We start from the raw sequence: 25,735 nt of genomic DNA, 5'->3' as shown, positions 1-25,735 counted from the left end.
AAACTAAGAGCAGTTTGTCTGTGAAAGAGCTGACTGCAAGCTGGCAGCTGTTAGAGCTGATACCAGTTAGTTCCAGTGCTGCATCATTGCTGCTGCGTTCAGGAATAAAAGAGATATCAACATTTCTGAATATGACAAGAGAAGCAAATGACTCTCAGGAAACAAACTGTGTTCTGAACCGTAAGGAAGACAAACATGTTATTAGATCCTCCACTTTCTAACAGTACTCCTGATTGACACTCATTCTATTTTATCTTCTATCTTTACTCTTAGATCAGAATGATGTGTTGACAGTTTTATTAACAGCAAAGTACATGTAGAACAGGAGCAGCAGGTTTTATGAGCGCAACTTACCAGAACAATAAAATGCTTGTGATTACACAGAACGTTATAAAAACATTAAAGAATGCCAACGACTGATTTTTCATAACTTTGTAACATAACTTCTTCCTATAGAGGGTTCAAGAGGAAAAAATTAAATAAATAGATGTATGATGAAATAAATGAATGTACTATATACCAATGAAACGTAAAATCCAATAAATGAATGCACCATTAAATGTGACATTAAACAATAAATGTACCATTTATCTTTTTAATGCTGCACATCATTAAATAACTAAAATGATTTATTAAGTGAAAAAGGAAATAAATGTAAAAGTAAATCCCTTCATTGTTCCACAATAATAATCACCTTGGGGAGCAATAGATAAATGTACCAAGAAATAAATTATGTAAAATCAAAAAAATTAAAGTGTAATTAAATGTTTTTATCATATAATTAAATCTACCATTTCAGTATTTAAAATAAAATTTCAATTAACAAAAGAATTGTGAAATTCAAAAGTAAACAATGAAATATGGCATCAAGTATCTAAACATTTATACATGTTAAATTATGAAAATTAATAGTTCAGTGTAATTTCTGATAAAAAAAATAATTTACATTTTATATTTTACTTTGTATTCATTATATTTTATGGTGTCTGCAAAGAAAATTCAATATAATATCATTTAAACTGTCAACTTCACCCATCAAACTCCATCTGCAGAACTAAAGCTGTATTTAATTAATTCGTTTTATATTAAATAATTTCAAAGCACAGTTATTTATTTCATGATACATTTATTTTTGTATTTCTTTATTTAATTTTTGTCTCATTCACCCCTCCATATTTTACCTTTACATACCTTTATTGTAAATTAAAACCACCATATTTCACTTTTTTTTTTTTTATAAATAGTATTGGAAAATATGTCCATGTGTCTTAATGTATAGAACTCTTTGTACCTTGCTTGAGTCCTCATGGGCAGTGCTCCAGCGGGCCCTGTGGCGTCTGCCAACACCTCCACCAGAGGCATTACCGAAGGGATCGAGGTGAGCGGTGGAGCCTGTTGGAAGGGATCCACCTCCATGGGAATACCTCAGCTCCAAGGCGCTGCCTGGCAAAGAACGGCTGCAAGGAAAAAAGCAAAAGATTGTTCCCGATAAGATAAGAAGGGTAATTATCCCCTGTGGTGAATGAGGTTTGTGTGGTAACTTAACCATGACAGTATAACAAAAACAGACCACAGGTATAGGAATGTTGTGCAAGATGACTCATAAAACCAGAAAAATTGAGCTAAAACGTTAGTAATAGTTAGTTTTAAGTTACATGATGGCCCCTGGTGAACATTACAACATATTACTGTCAACACATCGGCAGGGGGACCTGACAAATGCTGCAAAGTAACACGAAATGCAAGATAATTCATGTGTTTGTGAAGTGAGCGTGTAACATTTATCATCCCAGTTAGCGTGACTGCTGACTGTGTGGAGCATGAAGAGTGATCTGTTGTCAGCATTTAAATTTTACAGTCAGGCAGATAGCTGGGGGCTTTTTGCAGTATAGATGTTTGCACTGAGCAGACCTGGAATAGGAGCCTCCAGGTCGAGCTCTAAGCTGATCCACCTCCAGCTGCAGACGCTCCAGCTCCGCTATCAGCTGGTCCTGGAAGTAAAAACCAGGCAGAGTTGGTCCAAAAGAAAAATGGGGCGTGTAGAGCTGGAATATGAATGATACATGGAGAGGATTTTACCTTGTTAGCCAACAGGTCGTCTTGGAGTTTCTTCATGTTGGATAATTCCTCAGATAGGGCATTCTGTGCAGAGGCATGGAGGAGACAGGGAATGAGAAAATAAACAAGCAATGAATACACCTATTGTTTACTAAACACATTAATCCATCATTACTGGAAATATTCTTGATTGCAACACTGGAAAGTTTTTCATGACATTCCGGTAGATCATCTGTTTTGATGACTGTTAAGCTTATGATCTTTTAACTGTAAAATAGACGACATACATAGAACCTCCAACCATATATCCATCCATCATCCATCCATCCATCCATCCATCCATCCATCCATCCATCCATCCATCCATCCATCCATCCATCATCCATCCATCCATCATCAAACCATCCATACATCCATCCATCCATTTCTACTTTTATAAATTAGAATTGTGGTGTGTTGGAACGCTGTATGAATATGAATATAGAAAATGTATTTATTGTATAAAATGATGTCTTTCCTAATGAGAAGGAAGATAGTAAAGAGAACACTGGGATTATCTGGTCTCCTTTTCCTGTTGGGGCTGAGATGGTCATCACCTTCTCCTCCAGAGCGGCCATCCTCTCCTTCAGATGCAGCTGCAGCCTCTCATTGGACTCAGACAGCAGTTTGTCCACAGTGTCAGAGAGACGCTTGTTGTGTTCATCATTCATCCGTTCCCTCTGCCTCGCCTGAGGGGCAGACAGAAAGATGATTTGAGAGAGGGAAAAAAAACCCAGTCAGAATAAGGAGGGAGAGCAGAGAAGGTGGGAGGAGAATTTAATACCAAGCATTCTGATTGACTCAGACCTCTAGACAAAGATTTCTATCTGAACGTGCACAGTCAAAGAGAGGGTTTAGAAAATCAGCGCTCCTTTGTGTCGCTTAAAGCTTGGACAAAAAGAAATGGAAAGAAAGAGGAGGAGGATGAAAGAAAAACAGAGGGTGACTCACTCTCTGTAGCTCCTGGTTCTTCTCCTCCAGTTGTGCCTCCATCTGTCGCAGCCGCTCCTCAAAGTTGCCATGACGCTCCTCTGCCTGAATGATCGGCGAGGAAGAGGGGTGAGAACGGGAGCCGTGTTGCGACACTTACAAATTATCACAAAGGAAGAGAGCTTGTTGACTGAGTGTGCTAATTGGTTACATGCCTGTGCAGATGACAGCGCAACAGGGACGTTTGTTTGGCTGCTTCTTAACGGGGCCTTAATATGATCCTGCCACGAAAGCCTTCCTGCCTCAACATGCAAGACGAAACTAGCCTTCAAAACTCTGACAAAGGGTGGGGGGGTGAATGCAATACACGTTTTTGGCATGAGTGAAAATTGTGTTTACAGGAATTAACAATGAAAAGAGGAATTTGTGTCGAGTGCGGTTCCTGATGTGTTGCGGATCAAACAGCCTCGCCGATCCTGCAAGCTTTCAGCTGGGAGCTTCAGCTCTGTCAAATATTTGGCTGACATCTGTGGATTAGACATTAGTCACTGCTTGCACCTGTGGAAGTTAAATATTTAATTTTCAGGAGAGTGAAGCCCCATTTCCTCTAATAACCTTCCCAGATTAAACCCATCCATGTAGTTTGCGTTTCTGGTTGCAGTTAGAGCGACACCCTCTGCTGGGTCACATGCCTGTCAGAATACCTGCAGGGTTGGAGTGTCTATCATTTTATCATTGCTTGTGGATTTTTTTTAGTTTCAATTCATTTTGTTATTATTTTTTTACTGCCTTCGACAGCTAAAGAGATTTTATTTCAGTGAGGCTGTACCTGTTTAATTAACTGAACAAATAAATAAATAGTTAGGGTTTTAAGGTTTTAGTTTATTGTTAGAATTATTTCCTCATTACTAGATGCTTTTGAGCTGACATGTTTATCCTTGAATGTTTTGATGATAAACACTATAAATCCTGAATTTAATTAATGGTGAATTAATGACCTTAACATCAAAATTATTCTAATTATTCCACAAGAAACAGCCGACTGAGTTGAATTATATGAAAGTCAAAATCTAGCAACAAGAAGGAAGATTTCTTCAACTTTTACTGTATTCAGTCATTTCTCTGGAAATCAACCTGCTTTTCTGTATGTCTGAACAGCAACTGAAGGATATAAATACAGTATATTTTAGATATTCATCCCTCATTTTAGACATATTTACTGACTCTGCCTCACAGATAAAACTAAAAGTATTTCCATGTACTGTCCAGTACATGTAGTAAGTACTTGACCAGTACAGCAGTCCTTCTGTATAATACAGGTGCTGGTCATAAAATTAGAATATCATGAAAAAGTAGATTGATTTCAGTAATTCCATTTAAAAAGTGAAACTTGTATATTATATTCATGCATTACATACAAACTCATATATTTCAGATGTTTATTTTGTTTAATTTTGATGATTACAAATGACAACAAATGAAAATCTCAAATTCATCATATCAGAAAATTAGAATATTGTGAAAAGGTTCAAAATTGATGGCCCCTGGTGCCACACTCTAATCAGCTAATTAACTCAAACCACCTGCAAAAGCCTTTAAATGGTCTTTCAGTCTAGTTCTATAGGCTACACAATCATGGGGAAGACTGCTGACTTGACAGTTGTCCAAAAGACGACCATCGACACCTTGCACAAGGAGGGCAAGACACAAAAGGTCATCGCTAAAGAGGCTGGCTGTTCACAGAGCTCAGTGTCCAAGCACATTAATAGAGAGGCGAAGGGAAGGAAAAGATGTGGTCGAAAAAAGTGTACAAGCAAGAGAGATAACCGCACCCTGGAGAGGATTGTGAAACAAAACCCATTCAAAAATGTGGGGGAGATTCACAAAGAGTGGACTGCAGCTGGAGTGAGTGCTTCAAGAACCACCACACACAGACGTATGAAAGACATGGGTTTCTGCTGTCGCATTCCTTGTGTCAAGCCACTCTTGAACCACAGACAGCGTCAGAAGCGTCTTGCCTGGGCTAAAGAGAAACAGGACTGGACTGCTGGTGAGTGGTCCAAAGTCATGTTCTCTGATGAAAGTAAATTTTGCATTTCCTTTGGAAATCAAGGTCCCAGAGTCTGGAGGAAAAGAAGAGAGGCACTTCATCCACGTTGCTTGAAGTCCAGTGTAAAGTTTCCACAGTCAGTGATGGTTTGGGGTGCCATGTCATCTGCTGGTGTTGGTCCATTGTGTTTTCTGAGGTCCAGGGTCAACGCAGCCACATACCAGGAAGTTTTAGAGCACTTCATGCTTCCTGCAGCTGACCAACTTTTTGGAGATGCAGATTTCATTTTCCAACAGGACTTGGCACCTGCACACAGTGCCAAAGCTACCAGTACCTGGTTGAAGGACCATGGTATCCCTGTTCTTAATTGGCCAGCAAACTCTCCTGACCTTAACCCCATAGAAAATCTATGGGGTATTGTGAAGAAGAAGATGCAATACACCAGACCCAACAATTCAGAAGAGCTAAAAGCCACTATTAGAGCAACCTGGGCTATCATAACACCTGAGCCATGCCACAGACTGATCGACTCCATGCCACGCCGCATTGCTGCAGTAATACAGGCCAAAGGAGGCCCAACTAAATACTGAGTGCTGTACATGCTCATACTTTTCATGTTCATACTTTTCAGTTGGCCAACATTTCTATAAATCCTTTGTTTTTATTGGTCTTCAGTAATATTCTAATTTTCTGATATGATGAATTTGAGATTTTCATTTGTTGTCATTTGTAATCATCAAAATTAAACAAAATAAACATCTGAAATATATGAGTTTGTATGTAATGTATGAATATAATATACAAGTTTCACTTTTTAAATGGAATTACTGAAATCAATCTACTTTTTCATGATATTCTAATTTTATGACCAGCACCTGTATAATAAAAAGTTACATCGATTAACACCAGACCTGCAGTAAGCCGGTTTGGATTCTGTTCTTCTTCACTTTCCCCTCAGACCCTTAAACCTTCTTTTCCAAATGAATGCTTGTAATTTACTGAAAACTGGAATATTGATTACTTAAAAATTCCCTTTTCCTCCTTTGCCGAGGTTAGGTTTTCCTAAAGGTGTCTTGTGTCTTAGATGTGTATATATGTGAAAAAAAAAGTTGATTAATCAGCCCACAGCTGATTAATCAACCCTAAATAAATGCATGGCCTCTGTCAAGTACGTTTATTCCTAATGAATATTGATACACTTTTTCCTTCCACTAAACTTCCCATCAGTGGCTGTTTTTATCTTTATAAAGCCATTACTGCATGGTAGAGCAGTTTGTAGCACTGTTGACTTGAAGCAAAACGATCCTGGGTTCAGTTCCCGGCCTGGGATCTTTCTGCAGGACGTTTACATGTGTGGGTTCTCTCTGGCTACAAAAAATGACTATTAGATTAAGTTGCATCTCTAAATTGCCCCTAGGTGTGACTGTATGTGTGTGCATGGTTGTATGCATTGACCCGTTAAGGGCGGGCATCCTGTCCTGGGTGTTTGGATGCATATTGATTCAAGCATCGAACCGATTCTCAAGAAAGAGAATCAGTTATTTTTTATCCGGTCTGATCTCAGATTGGATTACTGGTAATAAAAACATTTTTTTTAGCTGTTACCTGAGTTATACGACTGTGTAGACAAACAGCAAAGGAATGAAGTAATGAAAGCTGAAGGCGGCTGTAAGGAATGCATTTTTAAATACTTTTTTTTGTTCAAATGAATTAATCTATAAGAAATAAATGACATTTGAATTTTCTTATTAACTGCATTATAGTGACAAAAATAAATATTTGAAAGATGTCTCCTTGTGTGAAATCTGTTTATTTAATGCAATAGTTTAACTTTTTAAATTGATTTACAGTAACTACTTCAATTAAGGAATCTTTTAGAGATATTGACATGTTTTGATGGAAGTTAGTCTGTTGCTGCGTCTTTACTTTTGAATGAACAGGGACAGAGAGGCCATGTTTCCAGCTTAGACATGCTGATGTCACACAGACCTTGTTGAGCGCTGCCACTCTCTGAGCGAGCTGGGCTTCGATCTCAGGCAGCGTCTCGGCCCTCTGCAGGGTTTGCTGCAGCTTCTGTTTGGCGTCGTCCAGGCACTCCTGAAGCTGCCGGTTTTTCTCCTCGCTCTGCAGGATGACATGGAGAGACTCAGAGAGCGTAGACCGCCCAGGGCAGCAGGCATGATTAAAGCGACAGACGAGGGGAAGGTAAATGCCTCAGAGACACGCTCTGAGTGCCAGAGTGGGAAAAACTGCCAAGCTGCCAATCAGCAGCTGCAACACGGACACAGACGGATGAAGAGGCTTCCCACCTGTCTGTGGAGAGACTCCTTGCTGGCCAGCTCATTTTCCAGTTTGTCTTTTATATCATGGAGAGACGTCGCCTCCCTCTGGGCACTCAGGTACCTGCAAAAATGGCAGACGGATGAGTCAGAGAGCACGAAGGGCCATTTCAAGAATTCAAGGAGTAAAAAAACACAAACCTGCGCTCTAATGTGGTGATTCTCTCCTCCATGTCTTCCCTTTGACAAAGGGCCTGGGGGATTAAAAAGAAGAAAAGTTGTTGAGAAAGCTTGATGAGTGTGAGGTTTCTGCAGGTGGACGTGGGTTACAGCTGCTGTTAGGTGAAGAGTTACAGTCACTGTTGACAGATTTCAGCCTTTTATTGAGCCGATTTAGTGAGATAAAAGAGCAGGAAGTGGATGGAAATAGTTTTGGGGGCTGGACTGCCTCTTATCCTAAAACACTTGGTGTTCCTTTCAACCAGCCTTCACTGACAGATTAACAAGGTAGAAACGCCTGCAGCCCAGCAGCTGAATGCTGCTGGAGGTTGTTCGCTTTCCAGTCTGACGCTTTGTTGCCACAGAAAGCTTTTTAAAAAACCTCCACTGTAACTGGAACACATCCACCATCCCCTCGGCGACCCTCACTTCCTTCAGGTCCCTCTGTAGTTTCTGGTTGGCCTCCTCCGAACGGGCCAGCTCCCTCCTGGCAGATGTCAGCTGCTCCTCGATCTCTCCAACCTGAAACAAAAAGTTGATGAAATCATCCTTAGAGTGGATTAAGTAAATCAGATAACAGATGTCACTTTTTTATTTTTATTTTCAAATTACCAGACAAGTCATGTTTGCTTTCTTATTGGAGGAGATATTGTGTAAAACCTATTTAGAAAGCAGCACAATCAAAACCCAGTAAAGTGTTTCTATTCCTGTTAAAATAGCTAAAGTTTTAGAATAAAAACTGAAATTATATTTTCTCTTTCTAACCATGTGACAACAGGGTTTCTGTGGGTCATTAAAAATCATTAAGCCTTTAAATTATAATTTTTTTTAAATGAAGGCCTTAATTGGCATTAAAATTCATTAAATGTGATTATCATGGCATTTAAAATGCTTTATAAAAAAAATTGTCAAATATATCAGATTTAACTGGTTCCACATGTTTGCGTGGAACTGCTCCTGGTTTATCCTAAAGCCATATGTTTAGAACAGAAGCTCGAGGCACAGAAAAAGCTAGAGAATGGGAAAATGCAAATTTTAACATAAGTGGCTGGAAAACGAGAAATTCGGGACTTGGCTGCAGCCTGTCGATATATATATATATATATATATATATATATATATATATATATATATATATATATATATATATATTCCTTACTAATTCCTTAGTTAGCATTGATTTACCTAATGGCTGAGCATGCTTTCACCTTCCATACCAGATGGATTGTCTGACTGCTGTTAAAACTGTTGAATCAAGAAGATGCCTAAATTTAAACTGTCTTATATGACAACGTACCCCAGCATACCATGCCTTAATTTATAAAACACACAAGGTCTGTGACATTTTTGGAATAAACCAGAGCAATAAAACTTATCCATGATGAAAACATGGACTGGTCTGAATAACAAAATTACTTCATGAGTGCGCCAACATCTAATCCAGGAGGTGACAAAAAACCTTAAAATGATTTTAAATAGCACCATTGACCCCATTTGGAGAGTAATGGGTACTTATTGATGGCATTAAAATTATTTCTAAGAGCTTTAAAAGAGCGTTAAAAAGCATTAAATTAGAGTTCCTCCTTCTTATATAAACCCTGGACAAAGATTGGGCACAATTTAACTGAAAAACTAAGACATCTGAGAGAGAAAAACGAAAGAACTGCTTTTAACTGGTTTCATAAATATCCATCCATCCATCCATCCATCCATCCATCCATCCATCCATCCATCCATCCATCCATCCATCCATCCATCCATCCATCCATCCATCCATCCATCCATCCATCCATCCATCCATCCATCCATCATCTGACACGCTTGTCCCTAGTGGGGTCGCGAGGGGTGCTGGTGCCTATTTCCAGCAGTCAATGGGCGAGAGGCGGGGTACACCCTGGACAGGTCGCCAATCCATCGCAGGGCAACACAGAGGCAAACAGGACAAACAACCATTCACACACACACCTAAGGACAAGTTAGAGAAGCCAATTAACCGAACAGTCATGTTTCTGGACTGGTTTCATAAATATCAAAACCCTCCAATAAATTTCTCTTTGCAACAGTTCAGGACTGCCATAAATTATATATGATTATTCTAAAGCAAAGCTCAGCGGTCTGAGTTTGACCTTTTTTTTATTAATTAGTATTCTGTAATTAAAGCTAAAGTGTGCAGAAGGTTGATCTGCTATTAGAAAGGTGTAGGCAGATATTACTCTTTTTTTTTTTACGTATCGGTATCAGCCTCATAAGTGAAACCGGGCCGATAATTTTGACTGATGTTAATATCCAACTTTTGAAGATTTATCTCTGTTTTTGGAGGGGAGGGGGTTTATGTGACAGTGCCAGTGATTCCACTAGTTTTCTTTAGCCAAAGGTAACAGAAGTTGGGTGCAGCTATCTGTGTTCAGAGCGTGTTTTTTTCCTTTATAGGAACATTTACTTCCTGTCCTTATTCCTTTTTATCTTTTAATGCTTTTTTGTTTTCTAAGTCTCTTTTTATTATTTTAAATTTCATAAAAAGTGAGCTTTAGCTGATCCTGTCTGTGCAGGTAGCTAACTATTCCTGTGTTTTAATGAAGGTCTGCGAACTTGCAGAGGCCTCTTGTGAGTGTGAATCCACTGGAAGAAGCCAAAATCAACATGCATGATCTTTCTTAGAGGATTTGTTTCACTTAATACATATTTGGATGAAGGGAAAAAAAATCTCTTACAAAGTTCTTTGTAAGAGATTTTCTGTTCTTTGCAGACAGTGTGATAGTTACCATAAGAATATCAGTCTCATCCAAATGAGCTTGGTTACTGTTTCCAGATAACGTACCTGTCTGCACATGAGAGCCAGTCTCTCCTTCAGCTGCCCCAGCTCTGACCTCTGCCGCTCGATCTCACCCTCTCTCTGTCGGTCCATGTCGGCGTCATCCAGGATGGAGGACGGTCCGTTGGGAAGCCGCTGTAGGGAAAACATCCAGGTCCACATTAATAGAGCAACGATGAAGTTCTGATCAGCCAAAACAAACTCTGATTAGAGATCCGTTTGGAGGAATGTTTCCAGCTTCAGACAGATTAAGATGATTCATTGAAAAGTTATTGACGAACAGCAATATTTAGCCTGCAAAACACATCTCTGAGGGAACAAAAAATAGATTTTAGCAAATATAGATGGTAAATTTGCTTTTCATCCAGTGAAGCATTCAAAAAAAGATGTGCAGATAGTAAAATAAAAGCATTAAAAGATAATTTGTTAGAGTTGAAACTGTAGGATGCTTTAAGTAGAATGTGCAGATTTAAGTTTGTCTGTTTAACTGCTATTGAAAGAGTAGAAATAACCTGCCCCACCCCCAATTATTGGTCCCATAAGAGAAATATGTATACAACTCCAAAACTCCAGGACTTTTTTTTAATGCAGATGCGTAACATAAGACAAAAAATATATATGATTAAAAAATGATTATGACGTAATTGGTGTTTAAAATATAGCTATTATGTGAAATATGATTTATATTTTCAATTAAGAAGACGGCAACCAAAAGACAAACCACATTCAGAGTAGCGGAGGACCGCTGTTTGAAGCTCATGGACCAATTTAAAGCAATTTCAGTATCTTAATTCCTCCAAATCATGACACTCACATCGCTTTACAGTCAGTGTTTGCTTCAGAAGGTTTTTTTCTGTGCTGGGTGATTAAAACTCAAAGATCACACTGAAAAAACAATCCAGAAATAAGTAAAAAATGGCTTAAATTAAGTATATTTAGCCTTAATTTGAGCAGGTAAATAAGATGATTTGCCAATGGAATGAGTATTTTCACTCTTAAAATAAGATAGTTAGATAATATTTACTTGAAATAAGACGATAAAATAGTTTTTTCTTATTTTAAAAGGAAATTGTCTTGTTCCATTGGCAAAGTGTCTTACTTACCTCCTCAAATCAAGGAAAAACACACTTATTTTAAGAAAAAATAACTTATTGAGATTTATATTTTTTGCAGTGCAGGGGCTCCCAGGCAAATTTCTTCAAGGGCCTCAGGTCTCAAGGAGACAATCTGGGGCCAGCCTTCATGTAGGCTATTATTTAGTTTAATCACTGCCTTCATAGATAGACATTTTCTCTGCTGTATTTATTGTTTTATTGAAAAAATTTTGCTCATAACTTTATTTACAAAGAAAATCACAGTTTCTAATTAGCATAATTTGGAAAAATATTTAATGGAAAATAAGATAATGGGATGAATATGAGAGTTTAGAGGGAATCATCACTGAATGAAAGCTCCAGCTCTGTTGAAACGGATCTCTAGGGATGGAACGATTAACATATTCATTATATTAAAGGGTGGAAGTTTCCATCAAGGTTTGGGGGAAATTTCCCACCAATTTTAGAGGAACCAGCATCAGTATCATTGTTAGTCGATAACAAGTGATGGAAAGATAAACAGGTCTGCAGTGCCGAGGCTGTTGATCTGGTCTGTGGAAATAAAGAAGCATCTGAGATGAAAGGTGAGGCTTTTAATTAACAGATCCAAGTGTGCTCCTACCCAGACCTATGCTAATGAGATACAGATAGTGAAAAAAACAACAACAACAACCCTGATTTAAGATACAAGAAACTAGCTTCTTCTGTTTGGGTTCTGAGTTAGAGATAAGCTGAGCAGCTTTGTCACCTGTAGCGAGCTTAGAGGAGAGAAGCTGCTGGATAAATCCCACAGGGAGAGAATATGACACAGAAATCCCTGTTCCTGGGGCGAGGCAGCGGCGCATACAAGCACACGATCCATGTACAGAAGCCTTCCAGGTCTCTTTCAACCCAGAGATCTTTGCTACATGTACACATCTTTTTTCACAGCATTTCCTGTCGGTTCACTTTTAAGTTAAATGCCAAGAAATAACATAATTATCTGCTCTTTCTGGCCTTGGAACACTTTCAAATTCCCAAAAACAGTCTGGGGAATGTCACTGTGAAGGTTTTAAGCAGCAAAGATCAGGAAAGTTAAATGGATGGATGGAGGAAACTCTTATTTATTTAATACAAATGAGGAAAGTGAAGTGTTTTCTCTGGTGTTTAAAACTTTTGACCTGAGCTCCATTTATGCTGAACTGACTGAGGAGACTCAGTCTTATCTAATCCTAGAGCTTTGATTACAATAAATTTAGGGTATACCTATCTTTAACTCGTTTTCTATCTTGTCCAGTTACCCCAAAGGAAAGACTGGGCAACTCTCACTGATTAAAGCTTGAACTTTCTAACTAAGCTCATAAAAATAGAAGATAGTGCATAACTTCCTCCTCACTGGACGACTCTGATGGCTGGAAGCCATATGGCTCTGAAAACCCCCCATCTAGGAATATGAAGCAGACTGTTGCAAAAGCTGCAACAGCTTCTGGCAATCAGGAGCCTCCTGATCGGCACTCCGGCTGCAGACTGGAGAAAGAATTATGTCACAGTTTAGTGATTTTATGTTTCACTGGCAACAGAGGCAGCCGTCTTGTTAACTATGCTTTCTGCATGTCCAAAGGGAAGCTAGGTGGTTTGAAATGGTTGCACAGAAGCAGTACTTCACCTCTTTGCCGTTGTCTAGTCCTTGCTGCCTTCGTTTTATTTGTTCCCTTAAAGACACCACCTGAAATGATGCAAACAATTAATGACTTCTACTGGAACTCTTAAAATCTTGTGGGAAAACACCTGGAAGTCCTGTAAAAAATTCACCTCTTGGGAAGAAGACTGCAGCTCTTCCTCTAGGACCGCCACACGCTCCAGCGCCACTCGTAGCCTCTCCCGCACTTTTTCATCCAGCGCTTTGTGGTGCTCAAACAAGGACTTGAGGGCTTTCAGGACTTCCACCTCACTGGAGACTCCAGGCTGCCTTTTCACCACGGTCATCCTCAGGCTTCGCTCGTGGCGGGACACCAGGCATTCCAGATGTTCAAGGAGCAGCTGGAAGAACACGAGGTCTGCACACTCTAAATCTGTCTCCTATGATTACAGCTTGTCATGGGAGCATGCAGAGCAAACAGTGTGAACATGAAGAGGCACGGAGCAGCACTGACCCGTGTGTTGTTTCTCTCCGCCTTCAGCTCGGCTATCTCCTCTTCTCTCTCCAGCAACTGTTCCCGGCACATGTTCAGCTCCTTGGTCAGCACTGCGAACTCCTGAAAGGTTAGAAGATGCAGCTGGTGTTGAACGACAACTGGTCACATTCAGACTGAACAAACTGTAACGACCACTGACAGTCTATGAAAAGATCAAATGAAGGGCTGAAATTAGGCCATCCATCCATCCATCCATCCATCCATCCATCCATCCATCCATCCATCCATCCATTTTTTTTTGCATTTATCTTTTTCTTCTAATAATGCTAATAACTGTTTTTATTTTAATAATCAAAAAATGTATATCAAATACATTTGATCAGATTATTCAGGCTAAGTATAACTTTGTAGTTATCACAAACAGAGACATCTGACCTTTCAGCTCTTCAAAATATCTTTAATTCAGGGAAGGAATTTGGAAATTTACTTTGGAAAAGTTCAAATAACCATCTATGCTCTCTGATAGTTGTGTTTTTACAAATGTACAATATGATGCTAAAAATGAAAATGTTAACATCTTCATGCTTGGTTTTACTCCTCACAGCTCATAACAACCATTCACCCATGATTTTATTTTAAGCTAAGCCAATTAGTCGTGCATAGTCACAATTCTTTCCATGTATACACCAATAATTCACTCTGTTTGCCTACAACCTTTTTATGAGAAATTACATTGTGTTCTGCTGGTGTAATATTTCTAATTTTTGTCCTTTAAAGTTTGTTTTTACTCAGTTTGCTAGTGATAAAAGCTTTTCTGTGTATATTTACCAAAACCTCATCATGTGACCGGGATTATTCCACCGTGCGTGCATACAATTGAACAACAACCTGAAAAAATTTAAGGTGAACCAGTGTGGAATTCCAGCATAGTTGGAGAAAAAAAGGAAAATCTCAACATCAAGTGTCAAAAGAAGCAAGATGTTTGATTTGATAAAACTTGAGTGGTTTTGGAAAAACAGTCTGACTGTTGAAGTTCATTAAACCTGGAGCAAAAGCTCAGGAAGCATTCTGTTATTGCTGCAAAATTTAAAGACACGCAAGTACATGTCCTTGCTAATGGAGCCACTGGTGTTAGCAATGCACCACAGAACGGTCGGGACCAATAAAGCAACTGCGTCAATGGCCACCACCTGACTTTCCGGTAGTTCGACAGTACTACCAATAGATGGCGCCTTGTCTGTTTATGTCAGCTCATTCAGTCAGTTCTATATAGGTCCAAACATGACGATCAAAACACTATTAGGACAGAATCTTGGAGTTTATAGCCAAATTTTATCTTAATAGCTGGATTTAGGTCTTTTTGGTATCGGTATACAATGTGACTATGTATCTATAGCAGCAGGAGGGACCCCCGAAAATCTAATTCTGTTGAAGGCCCTGTATATTCTTGAGCCAGCCCTGGTGTAAAATATCTGTCCCTGAGGCCTCCGCATAACTACATCTAATCATCTTTGATAAATGCTAAACACATTACACAAAAATGTTCTTGAGATCTTTTCTAATTTATGGGAAAAGTTGCTCCATAGGAATTAAGAATTCCTTCATTCAATTTGTTTTTCTACAATAATTTAGTGCCTATCTTATCAGTGTTACATTTTCAAGCCTTTCGTCTGTTTCTTTCTACATTCCTCTTTTTGGCCGCATGCCACCGCGGTGTGACACACTCATGACACACACAGCCCAATCTGAACACGTGTGCACCAAATCATGCGTGTTTTCACTTATGCAAACGAGCTATTAAAGAGCACTGAGGCGTTCACGTCGCTGCTGCTGTCGCCGATGATAATGTTGATGATGTCTTTGCTCCATGTGTTAAACGTGATCATTTTACCCCACGCTCAGCAAACAGGAGACGCACACTCTCTTCCAGCCAAAAAGCCTTTAAAAAGTACAGCGTGTACAGTCCATGTCAGGCCTCGCTGGGCTGAGAGACGGGAGACGAATGAGAGGAAGAGAAGCAGTTGAAAAGAAGGGAGGAAATCACTGTGTGCAGATGGCATGTTCTGGGCCCAAAGGATATCATAACACTGGGATTAATTCATGGGAAAGATGGTGTGAGATAGACCACAGATACTAGACACATCCCTCTCTTCTCATCACTATCTCTTTGGTCAGAAACACGTTATACGGCCTCCATACATCTCATATGACCCCCCACCCCCAGTTTGTAGATATACATCTAAAGTTGTGTTATTATAAACATGTGGCTGTCTGCAAATGAGCTGGATTTTATTTCTTATCAATCATTTATATTATCTTTCTGGGCTTTGCAGTCTCTCTCCATCACTCTGTCCTGGTTTCCTGTCTTGGCAGCTTACTCTGCACACAGACAAACTCGATGAACTCATCTTTGTATTACACCCATCTATGTTCTCCTCCATCTGGATGAGTGTGTGCGTGTGTTTCTGTGTATTGATCTGCACTCGTTGAGGCAGTATGGCCCCCTTTCATGTCGGGTCAGTCGGTGTTGCAGCACCTTGGCACCATGTTATTTTGATCGTTCAGGCGGGGCGACAGGGGTGGGGGTGAGGGCGATTGGGGGGGTAACAAAAAGGTGCAAACAACGAGGAGGAATCATCGCGGCCTGAGGCATCAGACTCCTGCCTGAAAATAGAGATGGAGTCCTTCTGCCCCAAGTGGAGTTACAACCTGATTAGCTCTGGAATGTGGGATAATATTTGCAAGTGGAGCATTTTGCCTCCATCTTGTTTATATGTGTAAAGGTGTGTATGTTTGTATACATGAGAAGTGAGAAGTGCGGATTTACTCTCCCTTTTGCAATATCTATCTATCTATCTATCTATCTATCTATCTATCTATCTATCTATCTATCTATCTATCTATCTATCTATCTATCTATCTATCTATCTATCTATCTATCATCTATCTATCTATCTATCTATCTATCTATCTATCTATTTAATCTTTGTTATAGTATATTATAATATATCAAAGTATAGTAAGTTTGGTTTTAATTTGTCACGATCTTTCCTGGCTACCAGCAGCTGGTTAAATGTAAATGCAGTTCTCTGAATGGCATTTGGGAGGGATTAAATTTCAAACATGTAATCGTTTTTATTTAATTAGATAATAAACAAATACAACTTTTTTAATGTTATTAGTTAATGTTATTTATTTGGCTATTTTTGCTTAATTTAATTCTTTATCTACCAAAAAGCAACACTGGAGGAGCAATAAGAATTTCCAAAATGCACTGTTTTAATTCTTTATCAAGGGTTGAGATAAACATTCAGTTCTGCATAAAATAATTCTAAATAGTTATAGTGGTCAGTTTTTAAAGAAAAATAATAGTAATAATAATAATTACATATATATATATATATATATATATATATATATATAAATATATATACTAAATATATACAAAATTAGTAGATAGTGATGAGTGTTTATATATATATATATATATATATATATATATATATATATATATATATATATATATATATATATATATATATATATATATATATATATATATTAGGGTTGTCACGATACTAAACTTTTCAACTCGATACCGATATTAAGGAAAATATTCGATACTCGATACCATTTTCGATACCACAAGGATAAAATTTCAACAGAAATATTTTGATTAATAATTAAAATACAATAAATAAATACAATAAACAATAAGAACAACATTTTGAGGTTGTTTGCTGTGCACAGTATTTAGCAAGCTTGATAAAAAACTTACAAAATTTAAATTAAGTGTTCCTTCCTTGGCTATGCTTTGCACACATAACAATGACACTAGCCAAACCGGTTAAGAAACAAAAATAATTCTCAGCAGCTGCAACTGTTACAAAAAAGTCTGAAACTGAAAAGTGCACAGAATTATTCAATCACAGTATATATATATATATATCACGGCATATATATATATATATATATATATATATATATATATGCCGTCTGCCCTCTGCTCTAGAGTAACTTAAGACAATATTTTTTAAACAATTAAGTAGTTATTTCAAGTTTATATTATGAATATCTATTTTTGTATGAACACTTACAAAATATATGCAATAAAAATGTTTAAAATGAAAATATATGAATATAAATTATTACATTTTTAGTAAGATCTTAAAAGGTATATTTTTGTTTCTCTATTCTTAAGTGTTGTTTTAGGCAGCCTTTCTAGTTCAGATGATAAAAAGATGGAAGATTTTTTGTTTTACTCACTTTTAAATTGTCTTAATGCAAAGGTTTCAGTCTAGTTTTTGTTGAATTTAGGGGGGAAAATGTTTTTTATTATCTGACTGTATACAAATTAAACCTCTCACAAATATCAACAAGGTAATACAAAATAATTAAATGTAGGCATTAAGACTTAAAAATAATAATAATTTCAGACTCCTTTTCATGATTTCATTTAGTTTGTCTATTACATACAGAGCATAGTGGCTTAAAATGGTATTGAGTCAAAAATTTGAATATATATATGTGTGTGTGTGTGTGTATGTGTGTGTGTGTGCATAAGTATTTTTTTCTTATATTTATCACAAATAAAGGTCAAAATATTAATCTTTTAACTAGATCTCAAACAAGAATCTTTTTCTGACCTCAACACAATCACTGAATATCACACATTTGTTTCATTATCAATTTAAACTGAAAGAATATTACAAAGTTGCAAATCTTTAAAACAATTATAAGGTGAAATTCTAACATATCATATAACACCTTTTTACCTTCAAGTCCTGTATTTAAGTAGCTTCTACCACTGACTTATCAATAAAAATACATATTTAAAAAAAAAAGCTAAATGACTTTTCTCGCTAATAAACTTTCTGATAAGGCTGATTAATTGGTAAATCCTGTTATAGTTTTAGTAGAAGAGGACCAGACAGACTCTGCACCACCTGAATCAGCTGCAACAATAACATCCTGATTACAGATTGATGCATTAATAATTCAACACAAAATCAATCCTTAAAAACAAGGACACTAACTGTCTGCTTTAGAGGCAGATTGAGATTTTGGTTTTAGTTTTTTAAGTTTAACGTTTTCTGTCGTCCTTCTGTACATCTTTACTATATTTGTTAAACTTCTCATTTAAACTGCAAGCATCTAATCAATGAGGGTGAAGATTTCTCTTCACCTCGGTTTGTAGGTTCTGTAAAAATGGATGGTAATACTTTTCTTCAAAAGCTTTGGTTAAATCAATAAAAAGTTGAATCCTGACTTTAAATCTTAGCCTGACTGTAGTTTAACTGATTGCAGAAAATTAAGTTCTTGTATCAAAATGAGCTTATTAGCAACCAGAAAACAAGCTTTGTTAAGAGTTCATCTGAGTCTATATAGAATAAGAAAACATCTAAGATACTGTGTAAAGGTTTTAAATCATTTCCTTACTTTTTACATGCCAGTAATCATTTAAATTGCTCTTGATCAATAGTTCTTCATTCTTTCTGTAAGCTTTTTTTTTTTGCTCAACAAAGATAGAGCTCTGTGAATAAATGTTTGCATCCTTTCAGTATTTTTCTTCTTGTATTTTTATGACACAATTGTTTTTCATTTATAATTTTACTTATCAGAGTATCAAGTTATCCAAACCAACCTATGTGTGTAAAACAACTAAATCTCCTGCTTTAAACCCTAAAATAAATGTAATTTACATCTTTTGGAAGGCTGAATTCAAATTCACTGGCCATTGGGGAAATAAATATGGCAGTTTAAAAGGTAGTGTCATGCAAAGAATAAAACATGGTGGTGTAGTTCAGGACCTGTATGACTGATAATGAGCTCTTCTTTCTACCAGAGACACGCCATGCACACGTGTTTTGCTGAAGGATAGTAATCAAAAGAATACCAGGTCCACCATTAAATGACTCCAGGATTAAAAAACAAACAAAAAAAAAAGTAAAAAGAGGGTTTAGGGGTAGCGACCACTCGAACTCTAAAATCCTATCCAACTGATTCCAGACCGTTTGTGTTCAAAAACCCTTCAGTGTATCTTAATCTAAAATTGTCTGCAAAGAAGACTGGGTCATTATTTCTCCATAGAGACTTATTTCTTCACAGATGTTTATCATAAACACTATCAGCAGGTGTTGCTCCTCAGACATAAAAATTTCCTGTAAGGATGTGGAATATTAGTGTGAGCTACCTGTGGCAGGGCGATGGACAGCTGCCTCTGCAGGGACTCCTTCTCGTGACCAAGCTCTCGTAGACGAAGGTGCGCCGTCCCCAGACTATCCTGCGTCTCCCTCAGGCTCTCCAGCAGCCTTTCCCTCTCCGTCAGCATGTTCACCATCAACGACTCCAAGTTGCCCGTACTTCCCCCTTCGTCACTCCCTCCTCCTCCACCGCCGCTGCCTCCACTGCGGAGATCTCGACTTCCGTAGCCTCCTATCCCACTGCCCATCCCGCCTGCACCACCTGCTGGAGAGGACGAGCCTCCTCCTCCTCCGCGCCCGTCCTCTGAGATGGTGGGCATCACCTCGCACATCATCGTGACGCCTGGGAGTGAGAGGAGATGTCACAGGGGATGTCTAGGATGGTCTGCTGAAGACCTTCTTTCTCCTCATGAAAAGTGCAGCAGCCAGTATCTCTTGGTTGCTGGGGGGGCTATTCTCTCAGGGTGTGAGGGAAATTTGGGAGGAAAAGTAGGTGGAATGGATTGAAGAAGGGTAAGAGTGTGAGGACTAGGGATTGGGAATCAGTGTGAAGTGGGGAGCAGGGATGAGAGGGACAGATGTGGGTTTTTAGTGAGAGACCTCTGACCCCTTGGCTCCAAGGTTTATTGGGGTGCCAGATGAACCTGGAAAGAAGAAACACGAAGGTTAGTTATTTTCAAACAACAGAAAGCATTAGGAGCGAAAGCAGTGACTGATGTTATACTATTAGCATTGCTCTTGATATCCTATATGCACTGAAACACCAAAGCAACGTTTTGTATATTGGACAGTAAGATTCGTGGTTTAAGTCATCCAGAGTACAACAACTTTTGACAACTTTTGACATATCAACTATTCTACAATGTGATATAGCTAAGTAAAAGTCCTTCAACATTGCATAGTGCTCTGCACTCTGGTGAAAAAACCTTTGACTTTAGGCAGCAGAGGAGCAGTTTAAAACTTCCATTGTTTCAACGATAAGCATTAAAATTTATTCTTGTTATTCCAAGAGGCTAACCAATGCTAACCATATTATTTTCAGTTTAGGCAAATGATGACAGAGAAACAAAAAATATTACAGCTGTTATTAAGATGCTGCTTGTTTCCATAAACATAAAGCTAATTAACAATGATGCAAAAATACCTTTAAAAGAAAAAGAAGGACTTAAGTAAGCATTTAATTTATTTCTATATCTTATATAACTTATTTATACACGTCACTTACAAATTATACAAAAACTAGTAAAAAAGTGCAAAATACATAAAATGATCTAACAAAAGAAGGAAATTGTTCAAATAAGTGCATTTACATTTAATTTGTGCAGGTACATTAGAAAATCTGCCATTTAAATTATTTTTTTTCCATTTAATAAGATAAACAGATTTTAGTTATTTAATTTCTGTTTGGGATTAATTATTTTTGAACAGATTTGAATTATGCATTTCAAATTAGATAATGGAGTTACTTTGTCTTATTTTAAGCATAAATCATCTTATCCCATTTGAAATTGTCTTACTTTCCTGTTCAAATTGAGGGAAAATGCACTTGTTTCAACAACAATGGACTGATATATATTTCAGTCTTTGCAGTGTAAGCTATTTGCTTTTTGCTATTTGAACAGAAGATGGAGGCAAAGTGTCATCAGCCCTTACAGAGGAGGAAAAAATGAACACTGCTTCGAATAAAGCACTGATTGCTTTAGCACTGTAGCTCAGCTGCTACAGGAAGTTAGAAAAAAACTTTGTTAAAAACTGTGATTGATTCCTTTTTTTTTCCTTTTTTAAAGTTAAATATTCCCAAAATATACATTGAACGAATCAGAGAGAATAACATAAGATAAACTATAGATGGAATAAATGATCAATGTTTAAAATAAGAAAACAAAAAACATCTCCATTACCATTTTTCAATTACATATTTTTAATGATCTTACTTTAAGTAAAAACATCCTAATTCCTTTGGAAGACCAGATTATCTAACTGCTCAATTAAAGGGAAAATTCACTTACTTGACAATATTTTTACTTGTTTATATCAGCTTTTCATTGTAACTTGAAACCAATTATTCAATCGTAAGAGCCGGCTATGAGGGCTCAGGCATCTGGTCACAGCTTCTTCAGGAGCTTTGGAGTTTTTCTGGCCATGTTCCCTGGGCAGGATACCACAGGCAGAATCAGAATTTACTGTAAGGATAGATTTTTTTGTAACTTGTGGCATTTGAATCTCTCAGAACCATAGAGAGTGTTTCTAGGACAGTGATTTGTGGGTTTTTCTTCTGTATTTTTGAATGGACTGTTATAGTAACTGTTATGAGGACATTTTGATAGTTTTGCTGAGGACTAAGCTGATCTAATTTGCTTTATCAGTGACTTGTATTCTGTCAGTCCTGGTAAAACTGTTTTTTTTTACTGAAGCATAGTGCATCAACACTGCTACCTTGCAGTCAGAACATCCAGGAATGTGTTTTCCTAGTACCCCAGCTGCATCCTGCAGCATGGGTGGTTCTAGACAGGGGCCAACAGGGGCCACTCCCCCTGTTTAATTGGTCCTGGCCCTTGTTATGGCGCCATGTGCAGAAGACATAATACTAAATAAATTGATAATACATTTATTATGATATGCAGTCACTGGAAGAGAAACTACAAACCAATAGGTCCCTTGAACCAATTTCATTCATTATTATTTGTACTGTTTTATTTTATTTATGATTTAAAAATTACCCAAACTGTTGCCCTGGCTTTTTGTTTTGTATATTTGCTCAGAGTCCCCATGGGGAAAAAAAAAAACTGCTGTGCAGAGCCACTCTGGTAAATCTGTTCTAGAACCACCACTGTCCCACAATCCAATGATTTCTACCAGTGGCAGCTCTAGAAAATGTTAATTGGGGTGGCCTGGCAGGGACTGATTTGCACAGAGAGGTCCCAGGGACAAACACAAAAACAGTTTCGGGTCAATCTATACTGATCACACTGAACCAACATAAAAACCAAGATGAACAACATCCATATTTTCCAAATAAATAATTAAAAACAGAGCAGATTTTCATGATGTGTTTTAGAGGCGTGACATCACGAAGTTTTCTACCCAACGACCGCCCAATTGACTGAGCTTAGCTCTGTGGCTCGGCCCACTGACCAGAATGGATCATTCTCATTTAAATCCCCATGTGCTTAAATTATACACAGAGTAAATGGATGAGATCCATACAAAGTCTTTTTTCAAGACACTACCTACAATTAACAGGCTTTCCAATTTTTCCTTTCACAATGTATACATATAACTTATACACAACCTGTCCTCATATTCCAGAGGAGGTCTGTATATGTATTAGAAGTAGGTGTTATGAGTATTTCCTGGGGTTCTTGAGAAAATAAGTGTGCACATTTACCACCTTGTTCCAAATGAATGCATAGTGTATGTTATATTTCACATATTATATAATCATACCAGGGTACAGCTTATCATTCCTGGTCTCCATACTGTGTGTCCGTGTAAGCATAAGTGGTCAAAAATCTTTTAAGAGCACAGATGTTGGTTCATAGTTGGCTGGAATATTGATCTGAACTGTGGCATCTGAAGAACAAGAAAATATTCCTATGATAAATTAAGTAAGCTGCATTCGGCTGATCTTAATGCTTACTGATTAGGGATGACTATGGCCCCCATGTCCCTTCCCTAGGTCTGCCCCTGATTGTTGCTCAAATTGCACTTAGAAGTGATATGTTTGTCCGTATTGGTTTATCATGTGTTGTTGTGTGATTTACTGGCAACCTTTCTCACTCATGGCCACTGGATATATGCACCTCCATCCCCATTGTGGATAAGCAGAAATAGACCATGGAAACTGATTTGATTTCCCTATAACTTCCCTGGAATAACTTTTGGTTTATTTATAGATCCAGCTGCAGGTTGATGGTAGACTACTGAATGAACTGATGAAGCAATGCTTCTTATACCACCTACCTCTCCTCCCTAATGTGGATCCATCCAATTCTGTGATACCAAAAGGAACCAAACATTTCCCCTTTTCCCCCAAAACCATCAGAGGTAGAACAACCACTGCTGTTGCAGCAGGGCTGTCTCTCTCTCTCTCTGAATTACTCTGGACTGATGAACTATCTTGGTTGTCAGAACCTTCTGTATCTCAGCTTCCATACTCATAAATGCGCATGATGAAATCATTTACGCAAAGACAGAATAACTGTCAGGCCTGCAGGTTAGGGTAGAAATATGCGCTCATGTGGATGGAAGGGAACAGTGGTGTCTGTAATTACCGGCTGTTCAAGCCTATTTGAACCCATTTCAAACGTTCCCAGCATCCATCTGTAAAGATATTCTGCAGGCCTTTATTCTACGGAGAGACGAGAAAGAAAATTAAAAAAAGCTGTCTTGTGGGAAATAAACGGAACAAACATCGTGCATTTCCGTGGAAGGTAGCCGAACATCACATCATGGTGGGAGGTGCCAATCATGCTGTAAATGATGCAGGCCTAATTAATAAGATTACACCAGAAGATGTCACACCTCTGGATTCATCTGTGCGGATGACATTTATGTAAGTGGCAGCTTTGCATTTATTCCAACATTAAGGTGCATATTACCCATCAACACCCCCCCCCCCACCCCCCACCCCTTTCACCCCCACCCATAAAAACAGCTGGACGTTCAAACACGCCGCTACATCTTCTGACATCTGTTTGCGCGTCTTACCGTTTCTATGATCGATGCGGAGGGGGTAAATAAAAGCGCATCGTCGGCCGGTTTACTCCATCAGAGCATTTGAGGGATGGAGGCTGCAGGTTATCCCCGGTACAGCCCGGTTACTGTCCTGGATCGGTCCCCTCCCTGCCTGAGCTGCTGGAGCGACGGCTCGGATCAGCCGCTGCGTCAAGCCGCACGCAGCGCGCAGGACTGCGCATCCGGCAGGAAACATTTCACCCAATTCACAAGAATAAAGAAACAAAAGAATTAACAGCTGTAGCTGTTTTAAAGTCTAATCAAACAAATCATTTGTGTTGTTGTTGTTTTTTTAATTAGGGGAACAGATTTTCTTCAATGAAAGAAAACAAAAAACAAAAAAAAAAACAAGAAATCGAAAAAAACAGAAAAATAAAATTCAATCTCGCTTGAAGGTACATATTATTATTATTATTATTATTATTATTATTATTATTATTATTATTATTATTATTATTATTAAGGCCACAGATTCACACATAACTATTATTCTACATAAAACATAAAAGTAACTGTTTCCCGCCAAAAATAAATTCTAAGTTTTTTTTTCATGGTGGATTTTCTTCATTTTAAAACATCTAACAAATATTTAATGAGAATATCTTTAGTTTTCACAATAGCTAATCAATGGAAATGTCTTTAATTTTTTTTAAGTCCCTAACAGGTCAAATATTTTTGAACAAGAAAAAACTTTGTTTTTACTAATTTAGAGAAAGGGAGAATTTTATATAGGGTTAGAGTAGAGCTGGTTTATATACATTTAGTTTAGCTTATATATACAGTAGTAGTCTGGAACAAAACCCCAGATCCAGTCTTTATTTTAAAGGTCAATCAGTTGCGTTTCCGCTTTTCTTCCTGTTGTTTCTGTTCAACTTTACGACTTCCCGTCATCGTTCCTGATCCTGGTGAAGATGCTGGATCTTAAAGGAACCTTGGCAGAAATGAGTTGGTTGAAGCCAAATCCTCAATGATCACATTATATTCTGCTTTAAGTCTCTGTCTTAACTGAAACCTTTGAAACACAGCATCAGAAGAACCACAGCAATCTGCTTTCGCCCCTTTGTTTAACATTTGATGTTTAAAACTTGACTAATAAATGGAATAGCTACGCCCCCTGCTGTTCAATCTGGATATCGGAGTTAAACGCGCTTCAGTTAAATGCGCTCTTAAATTAAACGGAATCACGTTTATATTTGACAA

The 25,735-nt window shown here is 37.9% G+C and overlaps 1 protein-coding gene across 2 annotated transcripts in view; it reads right to left on the bottom strand.

Moving 5' to 3' along the window:
• Positions 1-24,698, bottom strand: part of ppfia3 (PTPRF interacting protein alpha 3) — a 47,556-nt gene extending 22,858 nt beyond the window's left edge. For both annotated transcript variants that reach the window (XM_038295263.1, XM_038295264.1), the window contains exons 1-15: positions 24,509-24,698; positions 19,789-20,442; positions 13,614-13,715; positions 13,273-13,500; positions 13,127-13,186; positions 10,394-10,522; positions 8,005-8,097; positions 7,558-7,610; positions 7,387-7,480; positions 7,067-7,201; positions 3,049-3,132; positions 2,655-2,786; positions 2,080-2,142; positions 1,912-1,991; positions 1,292-1,457 (exon numbers count right to left, since the gene is read on the bottom strand). In XM_038295263.1, coding sequence (XP_038151191.1) covers positions 1,292-1,457; positions 1,912-1,991; positions 2,080-2,142; positions 2,655-2,786; positions 3,049-3,132; positions 7,067-7,201; positions 7,387-7,480; positions 7,558-7,610; positions 8,005-8,097; positions 10,394-10,522; positions 13,127-13,186; positions 13,273-13,500; positions 13,614-13,715; positions 19,789-20,133 — 1,764 coding nt within the window. In that variant the 5' untranslated portion in view covers positions 20,134-20,442; positions 24,509-24,698. The remainder of the gene's footprint in view (positions 1-1,291; positions 1,458-1,911; positions 1,992-2,079; positions 2,143-2,654; positions 2,787-3,048; positions 3,133-7,066; positions 7,202-7,386; positions 7,481-7,557; positions 7,611-8,004; positions 8,098-10,393; positions 10,523-13,126; positions 13,187-13,272; positions 13,501-13,613; positions 13,716-19,788; positions 20,443-24,508) is intronic.
• Between the last annotated feature and the right edge of the window lie 1,037 nt (positions 24,699-25,735).

Source organism: Cyprinodon tularosa, unplaced genomic scaffold (genome assembly GCF_016077235.1).
Source record: "Cyprinodon tularosa strain WSP-4 unplaced genomic scaffold, ASM1607723v1 ctg352, whole genome shotgun sequence".
Lineage (NCBI taxonomy): Eukaryota > Metazoa > Chordata > Actinopteri > Cyprinodontiformes > Cyprinodontidae > Cyprinodon > Cyprinodon tularosa.
This window is presented reverse-complemented; position numbering and strand designations above follow the sequence as displayed.